General features: G+C 33.5%; 1 protein-coding gene across 1 annotated transcript in view; it reads right to left on the bottom strand.

Moving 5' to 3' along the window:
- The window catches only part of LOC108365531 (uncharacterized), an 89,839-nt gene that overhangs the window by 15,142 nt on the left and 59,066 nt on the right, over positions 1-15,631 (bottom strand). Inside the window, exon 4 of the mRNA XM_017619575.1 lies at positions 8,480-8,613. Coding sequence (XP_017475064.1) covers positions 8,480-8,613 — 134 coding nt within the window. The remainder of the gene's footprint in view (positions 1-8,479; positions 8,614-15,631) is intronic.

Below are 15,631 nucleotides of genomic sequence, written 5' to 3'. Positions count from 1 at the left end.
AATGAAATGCGGCAAATACAATTGCGCTGGACTCTAGTACGTATGTATGAACATACTGACTTATGTATAAGTAAGTCTGCCGCGTTGACTGCTGCTCATGTAATTTATTTTACACGCATCAGAATATTTTAAGATTTTGTGTTACACATCTAAATCAGCGTGTGCCTTAAGAACGTGCACACATATGTACGAAAGCGTACACCAATAAGAATATATATACATACTACTGTTTCATTTAATAGACTACGCAAACGTGTCATTAACTTTATTATGGTAAATATCTCAAGCTTTGAAGTACCGCAGGCGATATTAAATTTTGTGTGGCACTTTTGGCGCATGCTTTTTTCATATTAGTGCTTATTTGCCTTTGTTTTCAAATTATATGGCTTTAATATTCTTATCAATATACGTATATAGTTTGTACTACATACATGTATATATGTACCTACGTGAACTTCAGGAAGGAAATTAAGGAATAATACGATGAAAGAAATTTAAAAAAAAAATCGACTATTTGTCTTTTTTTGTGATTGATGGACGTTTCTTTGTTGTTGGCTTTAGCGAGAGGAGGGTGCCACCTCCACGCTTACGCCGACGACCGGCAAATTGCAATTCAAGGTAAATATCCTAATACGCTAATGGATATTATGCGCTCTAACATGGTCACGCTTGAAAATTGGGCAGAGAGAATGAGAGTCTGAAAAAATTCGGAAAAATCGAAGAAATTCGCTTTACAAGAAAACGTAGGCTTCACACATTTTCCCCGCTACCTTTTAAGCGTGTAGAGATACCTTTTAGGGAGAATTTTTAAGTATAAAGGACTCATATTAGACATGAAATTTACGTAGAAGACTACACGGAAAATAAAATCTGCGTAAATATAATGAAAACTTGCGTACATATTACGTAATTTTTCATAATTTTCAGCCACGAAAGTTTTCGTTAATTTTACAAAAGTGTTTTCGTACATACTTCGAAAATATGAGACATCAGATATTTTTTATTAATGGATTTCGTACTATTTCAATGTTTTTTTTTTACGAAATTTTTGTAGAATGCTCACAAATTATTCTTATACTTATTTAAAATCTGTTTTCGCAAAACCTACGGTTATTGCTTTTATTCGCCACACTGTAAAGCCCATAGTACGAATTACAACAAAACCATTTTATTCTATTTTTATCGTAAATTTATCGAAATAATAATACAAGAAGATAAAGAAGAATGAGCTTTGTTTAGTCTTACCAAACGAAAACAATTATTTATTCTCTGTTTCTCTAATGTTGCAGCGCACGCACACCAGTGTTTGATTTTTTTCTGATGATGATAATAAATCAACAACAATAAAAATCAACAAAACAAAAGCAAGAAAAAACAAAAAGTATTATTAAAATTCACTCACTCGCCAGTGCCAGCCAGCAATCACAGGTAGCAATGTTTACAATTAATCGATAGCTCAGCGAAGGATTATAAAAACCAAATCACAAATTGATATTTAATATTTTATTGAATTTTTACCCAGAAAATTATTCTGCAAAACGTTTAAATTTATATTAAACGTCTCACAGCAGCCAACAGGTAATTTCGCAATGATATGCGGTACATACAAATACGATGAAATATTAAACTGCCGGCAAATTTATTATATTGCACGAAAATATTCGTATATTGTACGAATTTAAAAAAACATGTTTTTAAGGCATTTCGCGTCAAGCGAACAGAGAAAACGGTCTGATGCATTAGAATTCCTTTATATTTTGGGCAATTGTACCTATGGGAAAAATGAAATAGTGTCCATATTTGGTTTCTTTATATGATGGTTACCTTTCGAGTTGTGGGCTTCCAAAGAATAGTAAAAATTAAAATTAGGTTTTTTCTAAAGTATTTTTTCGTATTGAAAAAAAAATAAAATAATAAGATGGAAAGCCTGCGCGGCTCTTTGGACAACAAAACTACATAAAATTTTCTGCAAAATCACACTGTACGATCACTTCTCCTTTGTCTAAATTTTCCCGAAGACTATTGAAATAAACCGACTGTTCTTCTGCAATATAAGCATGTGGTTTCAGAGTGTAGACACAAACTGTTTACAAAATCGTCACTGGATAGAATTTGAGTGGAGATTTTGAAACGGTCGGTGCCCAACCAATTTTTAAACTACACGTAGCATCATACTTAGTGCAAGGTATACGTATTTGAACAAGTTTACGTTCCTCCCGAACTAATGCAGATCACACTCTAATAGCCTTATTCATAGAAATTAATGTAGCTTTAAAGAAGGCTTATAAATTCATAAATGTATGAAAACGTCAATTTATAAAGCTCCTTAAACCTACTTTACTTTTTATGAATAAGGCCATACAACTTTTACAGCCAGTTTCACCAAATTATTTAAGTTTAATTTTCGAATTTTTGGTTTCACCAATCAATTTTTAATTTTGATTTAAGTGACCTATGCTCTCCACTTAAATAAAAATTAAATCAGAATAACCACACTCAGAGGTGTTACACGTTTAATCACCTGATCATTGTGTATCTGCTGCTTACTTGTATACCAGCCCTGCTTTTACAACACAGCGTGCCAAAGCTTTCAAAAGCTCTCAGTAAAAATGAAAGCTTTCGCTAGCCTAGTCTGTTTTGCAACCACTTTTTACTCATTTAAATAAATAGTTTATTGAAACTGAAAATTATTTAAATGAGAAATAAATACAAAATTAAATTAAAGTTAATTTCCACTTAAATAGTTTGGTGAAACGGCTGTTAGGGTATTATAATTATATCTAAGGCTATATTTTGAAAAAAAAAAAAAGAATTAACTTAAAAATATTGGTCAAAGTTTCGCAGATTTTGTTCTTAAATTTTCAGTTCCGGTGTGGTTTTACAAAACAAATTTTTTTTTGGAATATTCATTTCGCATTTTATTAAGCGAGAAATTTTCTCACAAAATCGCGAAGTTTAAATTATTTTAAATGATTATTTTTTTAATACGAAAAAGTGCTTAGAAAAGTTCTAATTTTAGTTTTTACTATTTTTTTGAAGCCCATAACTCCAAGTGTAACCATCATAAAAAGAAAAAAATGTCCACACAATTTCATATTTCACGTAAGTGACGAATACAGAATTGTAGACTTCGTATATTTTAAAACCACAAGTAAATATTACGAATGCCTTCCTTCAAATACACTATTATTCGTACAGAGATTTGTTCGGTAATTTACGCATGGGTTTTGTAAAATAAACGAAAGTTTTCATAAATTGTACTGAAATAATGCCAGTCGGCCGCTGTGGTGTAGTGGTAAGCAGTGCGCGCTTTCACTCATCAGCACTGGGTTCAAGTCCTGGTCAAAGCAACGTCGCAAAAATATAGAAAAAAGGTTTTTTCTTAACAGTGGTCGTCCCTCGGCAGGCAATGTCAAACCTCCGAGTGTATTTCTGCCATGAAAAATAGCTTCTCACAAAAATACAATCGCCGTTCGGAGTCGGAGTAAAACTGTAGATCCCTCCCCTTTTTGTGACAACACCAAGGCGCACGCCACAAATCGGAGGAGAAGCTCGGCCAAACACTAACATATGTGTATTATTAATGCCTTACGAAACTCTTTTCGTTATATTTACGAATGGATTTGAAAAATTGTTCGTATTATGAACGAAAGTTGAACGAAAACCAAGACTACGAAAGTTTTTAGTAGCATTTGTACGAAATTTTATTTTCAGTGTATGTATAATAAGTTATTACAGCGGATTCTCACCAAGTCTCATGAAAAAATTCCTTATATTTTGTTTGGGTAATAAAGTGAATGGGGCATTCCAGTCAAGTCAACCTTCTTCTTTTCCTTTTGACATGGATATGTATGTATGTATGTATGTATATGTATTTATCACAAAGATAATAAAACTCTCAAGAAATTTCTGTTACCCAGTAGAACTTGGGAGCATCGTACGATTGCTCGGTGAGTACTCCCTTGGGAGTATACGAATGCTCCCCATTGCTCCCTATGCTTCTTTGTATAAGCATGTAATTTTGTATACTCCCTTTAACATTGGATGTCCTAGGAGGGGGAGTAATCCCTTTTACCTCCTAAATGAGCAATCGGGGAGCACACACAGAATTATCATCCCACAAACCTCCTAATAGAGCAATACGGGAGTACTCCCATAGTTACCTCCCAGAAACCTCCCAAAAAGACAACAAGGGAGTGCACATAGAAAACATCCCATATTCCTCGCGAACGAGCAATAAAGGAGTGCTCCCATTAGAGACATCCCGAAAAACTCCTGTAGGAGTAATAAGAGAGCAATGATACCGAACATTTTACATTAGCCAAATAGATTTTGCTATTTATTAAATTTTTTTATTTAACTTTTTAATCACGTGCATTTGTGCAATATTACAAGATCTTAAAAATAAAACATAAATGATACGTCTTACATAATTGCTTAATTTTAGAATTATATTGCAGAGAAATCATATGAAATTAAAACATAATAATAACAAAACGGTAAGATAAGATTTGAATTATATGGACCTATATGCACATATAAGTATGTACTCCTATATGATTTCCTGGGTGTCAAGGCTGCTTGCCAGTTCAGGAATCCACCAAGCGGGGAAATTGTGAAGGTGACCTTGCTTATCTGACATCTTTGTCGCCCATGCGATGTTTAAACCCGGGGGTCACACTTAAATGCTGACACCAATTTGCGCAATCTGTAAAGTATTTAACGGTACATTTATAAGTAATACAATACATACTTAATATATTTAAACAAAAGTTTAAGTACATACCAACGGACTTTTATTAAAATCTGTGTGCTATCCAAATTAAATTATTGTGTCCTCCTTATGCTTCTATAAGAAATATTTTCTGTTGTTTTTTTTGTATGATACATTTTTTCGAAAACACAAATTTCTCTCCAATCAATCAAAAAGAATACTCTTGGATTTCTCGCTTAGGAGACATCACTTTTTGCTCCTAAGCGAGTAATAACGGAGTACAAAACCGACAAATCTCTCTTATTGCTCCCAAATCATGCCTCAGGGACCATTCTTTAATTGCTCGCTTAGGAGATCTCTCATTAAGCTCCTAAGCGAGAAATACAGGAGTAAAAAACCGAGAAATCTTGTTTACTGCTCCCAAATCATGCCCCAGGGAGCTTTATTTCGTCGCTCGCTTAGGAGATCTCTTATTTGACTCCTAAACGAGTAATAAAGGAGTACAAAACCGACAAATCTCTCTTATTGCTCAGAAATCAGGTTAAGGGGAATACTCTTTTATTCCTCACATAGGGAGATCTCCCTTCAAGTTCTAGTGGGTAGCTACATCAAAATTATCCACATATACACACAAGTACATGCACCGCTGTTTATGCATACAAACAACCACCCAACCACTCATGTGTAAATAGGAAGACTTTACGCATTGCTAATTAAAGACAAACGCTCAGGATAATATACTATAATATAAATATGTTAATTGCATAAGCATATCAGTAAGTACTTATACACACACACACACACACACATACTTATGTATGTATATGGAGGCACCCAGCAGAAGGTTGAAACAGAGTAAGAAATAAAAAAAGAGACTTAATCGCATTATGAGGAATTTCAAAGAATTTGCTTAATTTATATGCTTAGAATTAAAGTCAAAAAGGAAGAGGAGGCAAATGGAGTGCTTTTATTTTTTAGCGGGCTTGTGTTTCATTTTCCGCTTTGATTACTTTCTTAAAATATTACATATTTTTGAATTTAGTTCTGTTTTTGTTAATGCTTTCTTTTAATATTTAGTACCTTGGAGCTTCTTTCCACATGCTTCTTTATGATTAGTGTCCTATCCTTATTAAAGGCATTAAAATTTTCCTATCATGCACATTGTGCTTCGTGCTTCCAAGAGTCGGTACTTAGATAAAGTTCGAGAATTGAGAATGAAGAACACAAAAGCTATTTTGAAGTCCTTGAAAAATCCTGTTACTTGCAATAGATAAAAAATGGAAAAACGCTGAACTAGATGTATATAGCTAAAGGATGAATATGTATATTTAGAATTTTAATTCCCCTTTTAATATATTTTATTTAAACCGAACTGACTTATCAAACTGCCATCGTCTAATTAAAGTGTCTTAAAGTTATACACTTGCGCATTGTTTTTTTAAAGCTCTTAGATGAAATTTTAAACTAACATTAAATTTCACCATAAGGAAGACCCTTTTCAAAGCAAATTTCGAACCCATTTCACCCAGCTAATAAAAAGGTAATCTCCATGAAGATTGGCAGTTATACCTCGTTTCGCCGCAGAGCAACCATCAGTGGCGATGATGAATGATTGCCGTCAATCGGTTTAGCAATACCCTTATTTAGCCAAATGGAGAAAAAAGCGATTTAGTTACTAGCAACTGCTAAGAACGTGCAGTCAGCATTTTGATTTATGATAAGTTGGAATAGGGATAACGAGCCTGTGGTCACCAATGCCGAATAGAGCGAAAGTGAACTGCTCGAAGTTATTGATGAGCATGCATTAAGAATTGCCAATTGTTTAGGTTTTTAAATGTAAACCAAGTTTATAAATACAATGCAAGTAAATATATAAAATTACTTTAAGCAGAAGCGACAATGAACAAGTTTAAATAGAACTTAGGCATAATTAATAATAATGCTTTCACACTGTAGATACGTTTCGGAAAAAAAAAGTTGAGTAAAAAATTTCTGAAATAGACTGAAATATATGTATAGAAAAACCCACTCTAAAATTAACTAAAACAAGTCATTCACACAAAAAAAAGTGTGTAAAGGTAAATCGAATCTTAAAGTAAAAGTAACATGAATATGAAATTACATACTTAAGCTGCTACGAAAATAAATTATAAAGGGGAATTCCCTAACCAGATTTCTAAAAGACTACGGTTAATAAAGAGCGGTATTTTGAGTTGCTAAGCGAATGCATTTGGCGAAGCGGGGTAAAATAACAGTCGCCATATATGTATTCAATATATTGACAGATGCGGCGAAGTGAACGGCGAAAATGTGGAAGTGATGATACCTAACATTTATTTTCACTGTTCGTTCGCCGTATTTTTCGCTTCTTCGCTTCTGCACTAATAATTCAAACTGGTTAGATTCGTGTGAAGATTAATTCGCTAAGGTACTACCCAAAAAAAAAACTTCAATAAAATTGCTTTTTTACGCGTACTAAATCGAACGTGTAAAAACGGAATAAATTTTTACTTTTCTAAACCATGTTAAATCGAGACCATGCAAAAAAGGCCGTGTAAAAACAAAATTAGGCCTATTTCAGAACGCTACTCTAATTTAGAGTCTTAAAAAAAACGGTATAACGGTAACTTTCAGAAACACGAAAACTGCGATATTTTAGTAACTACTTAAGCTTATTCACTCTTAACCGGTGGTGCGCACCGCCTTGCCCGAGGACAAAGCTCTTTTAAGCTTTCTATACATTTTGTATACACGGTTGCAGAGTAAAAGCTCTCTCTGACCATAGCTGCTCTAAATATATATTTACAATGATTTTTAAGCGAAAAATAAGATTATAATTTTTTGGAAAATGTGTGTGACCACGCCCACTTTTGATTACATGTACTTATATGTATATCTTGATAACCGCTCCACCTATTTCTCCCAAACATGGCGCAGTTGTTGGGCTTGGTAAAATATACCAAACGGCTGCAAATTTTTAAAATCGAACAATAACCACGCCCACATCCCAGGCTATATTTAATTTTCTATTTTAATTTAAGCCAGCCAACAGCTACACGAAAACTTCACACACAAAAATATAATAAAAAATGTTCCATTTAACGGGCAGCTTGCCACTTCTGGTGTCAACAATATGGTTCATCACATTTCCCGCTCTAATCTACAATGGCAAATTAATGATACGTGACAGACGTCAACTCACGTGCAACCGTGCTCTAACGTCCGAAAAACTACTAAGAACGTTGTGTCCGGTAAGTTGAAAATGCAACGTGATGTGCCACACTGAAGAAAATGGCACGTGCAATATTGTTACGCAGTTACGCCCAGTAATTAATAATTGGATAAGGATAAACATTGTTACTTTTCTTAATGATTTATATGTATATGTATATATATTTTCTAACTTTATATAGCAGCATAAATAAGTTATTAATTAGCGTGCATTTTTTAGCTGCTATTTTTTTGTATTGTCAAGCTAATTTAAATAAAATAAATTTGAGGTGAAAGTTCAATGACATTTTGATGTAATTGGAGACCAGCAGCAATTGAACTCTTGGTTTTACACCAAAAGTAATCAGTCAGCATTTTTTCGATATGGCAATTTTGAGGCAGGTCGGTTCGTTTGAAGAAGCTCTGTTGAACTGCATCAAATTTGCCATATCGGAAAAATGCCGATTTATTCCCTTTGATAATTTGATTAACCGATTCAAATGTATGTAAACTTGTGTTTATAATTTCAAATTAAAAATATAATTTTCTACTTACCGGTATATTGTTGAGTGTGAAATGCAAATCGGCGCGCGGTCGCGACGGCGGTGTACTACAGTTGGCGCGTAAAATATCACCCGGCTCATAGCGCGCATGTTCGGTAAATAATTGGGGACGTTTCTCAGGAAATTCTGTAAGAGATGGTAAGAAAAAAAATTTGCTTCTTTAATTTCCATGGATAATAAATAGTCTATTACGCTGCAGCAGTTTTCTTTAGTCCTTTAAAAAGATATGCTAACAATTTTGCACATATTTATTTTTTTTCATTTTCACTAACACATTCCAAAAGCAATTATTTTCGAACCATTACCTGTACTTTTAAAATGTCCATTAAATACATAAGATTAACTTTTTTTTCTTTTTTTGGCCTGAAACTACCCTGCAAAAAGTGGGACTAGGTTAAGTATTAGTACAGGACCACGCTACCTTGTAACCAACACTAGTAACCAAAATGGTCCAAATATATGGAGAAAAAATGGTAACATTAACATTGCGATGTCATTGGACCTGACCACCTCTGGTCCAACGCTGCATAACATAGGACCACTTCTGGTCCACCGCTGCATAACACGGGACCACCTAGAAAACTACTCCTTTTGGACCATGGCACATTCGGCAACCGAATCATATTGCCGATGGGTCACGAAGAGGTGGTGTTCCGCACATATATCATGTTTGTACGTTTGAAGTGGTCCAGGTGAGCATAACAAGCTCCTAGTATGCAACCTGGTCCATTTGCACATACTTTAAAACTACGACCCAGTGGACCACCTGGTCCTCAAATTTTTGCAGGGTAGTATACAATGCTTTTTAAATATCCATTTCCATGACCGCAAGCAAAAAAAAATTTTAAATCTTTTCTATTTTAAAGCTGCATGCGGTTTTTAGATCAAAAAGTTTCTTCGTATAAAAAACAAATTGTTAGACATACATAAGTACATAGTTTTGTGTGCTACGCAGCAATATGGCAGTACAAAATTTCAAAAATCAAATTGAAGCTTGCACTCTGTTTCACTAAAACTTTATAGACTATAAAACTGCATACTCAAAATCTTTATAGAGAATCTTAAAAAAAAAAACTATAAAACAAAGAAGAAATCACAAAAAAAAACCCCGGGACACGTGAATTTAATTTTGAGTCGTAGATTATGTACCTGTCTACCGTTTTTTCTATATCAGATCATTTTCCAAAAACATTTTCATTTTAATTCGCTTCGTGCTTTAAAAACGCTCCAACTTTAACACAGCAAAAATTAAAATATAGCTAATTTTTTGTAATTTTTTTTGCATTTGTGTTAAAGAATGTTCGTTTACAAAACATCGATCGAATCAACAATAGAACAAATATTTCTGTCCAAAAATAATAACTCAGGCAGCATATTGGTTGATATTAAGTTCCTATTCAGAGCTTAAAAAAAAAAAAAATGATCTTTAAAATTTTATTTAAACCTGGCATAATCATTTATGTTTTAGTTAAACTTTTCTGTTTTGGGTAAAATATTATCCCCAAAATTATTTTCACGTTACGTATTTAGCCATAAAAGTCGTATATGCACGATTGAGTCGCTCCGTAGGTACGTAAATATATATTTCACCTTAATATGAACATACCCAGCTAGCACATTTGCCAGACAATTTCTGATATCAGACAAGTCGGAATAAAAAATTGACTATTTAGACAAGTCTTACAGGTTTCGTACAGATTTATGGGCGAAATATCCGGAGATTTTTTTTTATTTCCTTATCCGATATGTCTGATCGAATTATGTCCGATTTCTGCCATACACGTCTGATAATTCTTATCTTCCATGATTATTTGGTCAGATATCTGTTAGACATCCGTCAGAATCGTCGGTCAGACTTTCCCACGTCGTGTCGGTTAGATTTCCTGTCAACCTCTCCATATGCTTCTCTGACCGATATCGGCCAAAATCATACAGATTTCTGACTTTTTTGCTGACGAGTCTGACGGATATCTAACAGATTTCTGGCAATTTTGCTAGCTGGGTAGATATACTATTTACATAACAAGGTATATGTACATATGTGTATGTTCCTACCGGTATGCGGATCTTTCAATACAAATATTTTATGTTTTCCTTAAATATTTTTGCAAGAGTATTTACTATACGTATGTACATATGTATATGTATAGATTATATGTATAATTTCCAATATGCATACATATGTATGTATGTATGTATGTCTATTTGCAAGTACACATTGCATACCTACTTTGGAAAACATCAAATATGTATGCACATATTTTATTTACGTATTTCATGCCAAGACGGGTGAAAATTAAACGAAAACATTTGTTTACAAAATATACAAATACTCAATCTGAAGATAGTTGAAATTACTTTGGTCGCATATACATACACACATACATACATATGTATGTACAAATAGTCAGATATTTATGTACATACGGATATACGCGGGTATCCACCTATTTGTTTGACTTGCCAAGCCGGTGTTGAAGTGTGAATATTTACAGTACACCAATACATAAGTATGTGGATACATAAATAAGTATGCATGTACGTTTGTATATATACATATGTACCTTACGCCAGATCACAATTTATAAGATAAAAAAAGTACTTGCAATCAAAAATTAATTTTCTTGAAAGTGTAGAGTTTAACAGAAGACAAGATCGCTACTATAAAACCTATTTAATGAACCAAAGAATATGTTCAGCAATAAGTTCCCAACAAATCTGGTTGTAACAAAATATTTAATTTATTTAAACCGCATTGCAAGTGTGCCCAGAAATCGAAAATTAGTTCTAAAGACAAAGAATATAGTCGGGTATTCCGGATCTCTTTAAGTAAATTGGAATAGATTTTGGCAAATATTCAACTCTATCGACACAGCGGGAAAACCATCAAGTTCAATGATTTTTTTTTTTTTTAACCAAGGCGGATCGAGGCAGTTATTATTACTTGATAACAAAGGATGCGAGATTGCAATCGAGGAAATACCGGAGGCAGTAAAAGTTACTAATTATCAGCCGTATACATTTGGCTATGCCCATAGTATAGCTAGTGAAGAAGAGTTCCAAGAATATTTTGACGTACAATCAGCACCACCTCCAAAAAGGACTTAGTAGATGACATTGCTACGAAGATTTTCACCAAAGTCGAAATCAACGTTAATAATTCGTTCCACGGTTGAAAATAATGGATATTTCTTTCATCCAGGAAACATTTTGCTTCACATAATTATTCATTAAAGCGCAAAATTAGTAATTTTTAAGTGGTGGGTTTTGCCGGATTTTGAAAACATTACAACTTTTTTGTTTGTGAATAAAGCCTAAGCGATTTTAGCAAGGTCGTAATCATTTAGGGATGTTATTTCTGAGTGAGGCCTTTTCGGCAACATAAAGATTTTAAAAATCAGACATAAAATAAGAAAGTTGTAGCAAAAAAGGCAATTTAGCTGTTTTTAGCTGGTGCCTAAATTTTTTTTATTACACTGACAAATGCTAAATTTTTTTTTCGTGATACGCCTTAATGTACATACATATGTATATGCTTACAATCGTTAGCAAATAGATAAAGTATTTGCTTTCTATTATTGACGAACTGAGTGTTCTCGGCTGAGACGTGCCAAAGTGGAGAAATAGAAACTAATTTCTTCAAACATACTTAAATGAAATACATTTAGAGAGGAAATTATATTCAAAAATTTGTATGAGCTTGAGGCCGTTTTTTTATGAAAACTTATTGTGGAAAAGCAACAATAATTTGAAAAAATGGTAGAAGTGATAGCTATTTCGGAAATCACCACATTTCCTCATCAGACTTCTTTCAGTAGGATTCGAACCGACGATCACCACTGACTCAGCCAGTTGCCTACGCACTGTGCTAGAGAGGAAAGTAAAGTGACCAAGAGAGTGGAGCGACAACCAAATTTGTTTAACTGGTAAGTTTTTATTTATTTTCTTGTTGCTTATAAATATTTAGCAAGATACATACGTTATTAATTCTGTTTTCATATGGAATAGTAGCTTATGTTGGGCAGCTGGCTTTAGTATGATGTGGCATCATTACCTTTATTCTTTAAACGACAAGGAATTTTTTGATGAGACTTAATAAGGATATGGTCTGGCTAGTATCGGAACTATTTCTTGCACATTTATTTGCCAAAAGTATGCTGCGAATGCCGCATTATACTAAAGCCAACTTTTCCACATAAGCTACTATTCCATACGAACACAGAATTCTTCCTTTGAATACATAACCAATTTGCCACAGAGCGAGCACGAATTCGAATCGGCTTCGTTACGACGCACAGTGGGATTTCGGCGGAAAAAAATTATATTGGTAAAGGTTCAATTTTGTCGTTTTTGACGTTTGCATTTTCACATACGTACCCGGGGTAAAAGTCGAAAAGTGACCAGATTTCTCATCCAGGTGGTTGCATCCCTCTTAGACTTGGGAATATAGTACGCAGTACTTTTGTTGAGGCTATCATAAAATTTCAAGTTAATCCGATGTATAGTTTCCAAGATTTGAAAACGTAAAACATATTCGGGCAGGTTGCTGTTGACATAAAAGTTAAACTCGTATAACTTGACAAAAAACCGCAGTAGAAAAATATTCTTTAAGAAGCAGCAACGTGGTGGAGTTTGAACAAAATGCTGACATGAAGTTTTTCCTCGTACTCTTGGCAAATTTTGTCTCTTATGCGTATGGTATTTAATATATAATGAATTAGGCTTTTATGGAAACGTAATAAACAAACGAGTAGTAACGAAAACTGTTCAAAATATTGCTAACCTAAATATTAGTTTGTTCCCAACGGTATAAGTGTTTTTGAAGTGAAACTTCTTTAGCGGCGGTTGATTGATTGGGAGTAAATTCGCAAATTCAACGGAAATTGGGGAAGGGTGAAGGTGTAGATGAAGAAACTAATAAGCATAAAGGTAAAAAGAAAGATAAATATTGGAAAATATGAGGATGAGAATAGGGGGAGAAAGATGAATACAAAGGTAATTATATTTATAAAGATATAATATAGATATAAAGAAAAGGATATATGTATGTATATAGATACACAGAGACTTAATCTGGGAACTATTTCCGGATTTTAGAGATTTTCGGTTTTCTCGGAACTTATCGATTTTTTCATGGATATTTTTTAGCGGCTTTTTAATCGATTTTGTTATCGATATTTTTATCGACTTTCATCGATATTTTATCGACTTTGTTATTGATATTAATCGACTTTGTTTCGATATTTTTATTGGTTTTTTATCAATATTTCCGTTATCGTTTTTGCTGTCGATATTTATCAATTCTGATATCGATATTATTATCCATTTTCTTACCGATATTTTTGTTATCGATTTCGTTATCGATATTTTTATCGAATTTGTTATTGATATTTTTATTAATATTTTTAGCGATTTTGTTATCGATATTTTTATCGATTTTGTTACCGATATTTTTATCAATATTTTTTTGTTATCGATATTTTAATCGAATTTTTTATCGATATTTTTATCGATTTAGACATTTTCGGTTTTTCGGAGCTTATCGATTTTGTTATCGATATTTTTATCGATTTTATAACCGATATTTTTATCGATTTTGTTATCGACTTTGCTAAGAAAATTTTGACGATTTTGGTATCGGTATGTCTATCGTGTTTGTTATCGATATTTGTATGGATTTTACTATCGATTTTGTTATCGATAGAGTATAAAGATAAAGAAAAACAGAATAACAAATGTCATTAGAACGAACAGGTTAGAGGTAGAGATCAATATATACAGATAGAAAAAAGACAAAAAGTATAGCCTTAAGCAAAAGCAGATGTACATATGTATGTACATACATACATACATATGTTTGTGTATGGTTATGAGACAAACTAGATGTGTAACGTAAGTTTCACTTCTCCAGTGTGGCCCAGGCGCACTTAATTTTTTTTTTTTTTTTAATATTGCTGAACTATAAATCTTCAAGACCCCAAAACTTATTATATTTTTTTGTTGTAACTTTCCAACCGCCTTTCTTTATAGTATATACCTATAGCGTTTTCTTTTCTCGAAATAGTCTTACATTTATTCTGCCCTGGGCCAGGGCTGTCAAGTTTTTGTGTTCTTTTCTCAGCATCTTCACATGCATATTGCCTGCTCCTTCGTTAAAATGTTGCATTCGGAAAATGTTGCCACATGAGAAGGTGACATTCTATTCGAGAAAAGAAAACGCAAGTATAAGCCCAGTCATTATTGCTGGTTGATTGTTCAAGTGCTTAGTACACAATGGCTGGCGTCTGCCGCTTTATGCTCCATTTTTTCTACATTTTTTAAAACTGACAGTGAGCACGTTTACATGTACATACATACATACACATATGAAGCCTACATGTATGTACGTATATAGATAGATATATTTTTGTGTCACTGCATTTACTATACTTATGTATGTATGCACATATGTGGATATGTATCCGACATCATACACCAATTCGAAATGCAAATGTCACTCATCCGCCACGTTGAGCCACTTCACTTCACTTCATTTTACTTCGCTCCACATACTTCATGTCATTGCCGACAATGTTGTTGGTGGTGGTGCTGCTGGTGCTAACATTCTTTGTTATTTTGTTTGTTTTTGTTTCTTTTGCAGCTACTTCGTGCTGGTATATTTGTTCACACGCATTCGCAATGAATACAAAACATGCTTGTACATATTTAGTGGCAGAGCGTAAATAAGAAAAAAAAAAAAAAAAAAAAAAAAAAAAAAAAAAAAAAAAAAAAAAAAAAAAAAAAAAAAAAAAAAAAAAAAAAAAAAAAAAAAAAAAAAAAAANAACGATGACGATGGCGACGATGACATCCTACATTCACTTAAACATACTCAAACTTAAATACACCCGCTCACCCATTGAGACAATGTCAGCGTGTTGGTGGCAACGATTGCTGCTTGCCACTTGAACATGTCAACTGCCGCTTTATAACGGTTATGTCGTCTATGAACGAGTACTTCTGTCTGTCTAAATATGTATCTACCTACATACTTGCCGTATCTTCTTATTTTAACAAATATTTCAGCGTTTGTGTGTATCATAGCTCGTTGAAGCGGTGGCTGGCCCTAATGTTGGTGCTTGCGGTGGTGGCAGTTTTTCGTGGCAC

This window comes from Rhagoletis zephyria, unplaced genomic scaffold, assembly GCF_001687245.7.
Source record: "Rhagoletis zephyria isolate East Lansing unplaced genomic scaffold, Rhagoletis_zephyria_1.1 Rzeph_scaffold_01901, whole genome shotgun sequence".
Taxonomy (NCBI): domain Eukaryota; kingdom Metazoa; phylum Arthropoda; class Insecta; order Diptera; family Tephritidae; genus Rhagoletis; species Rhagoletis zephyria.
Note: the sequence above shows the minus strand (reverse complement) of the source record. Positions and strands in the feature narration are given on the sequence as shown.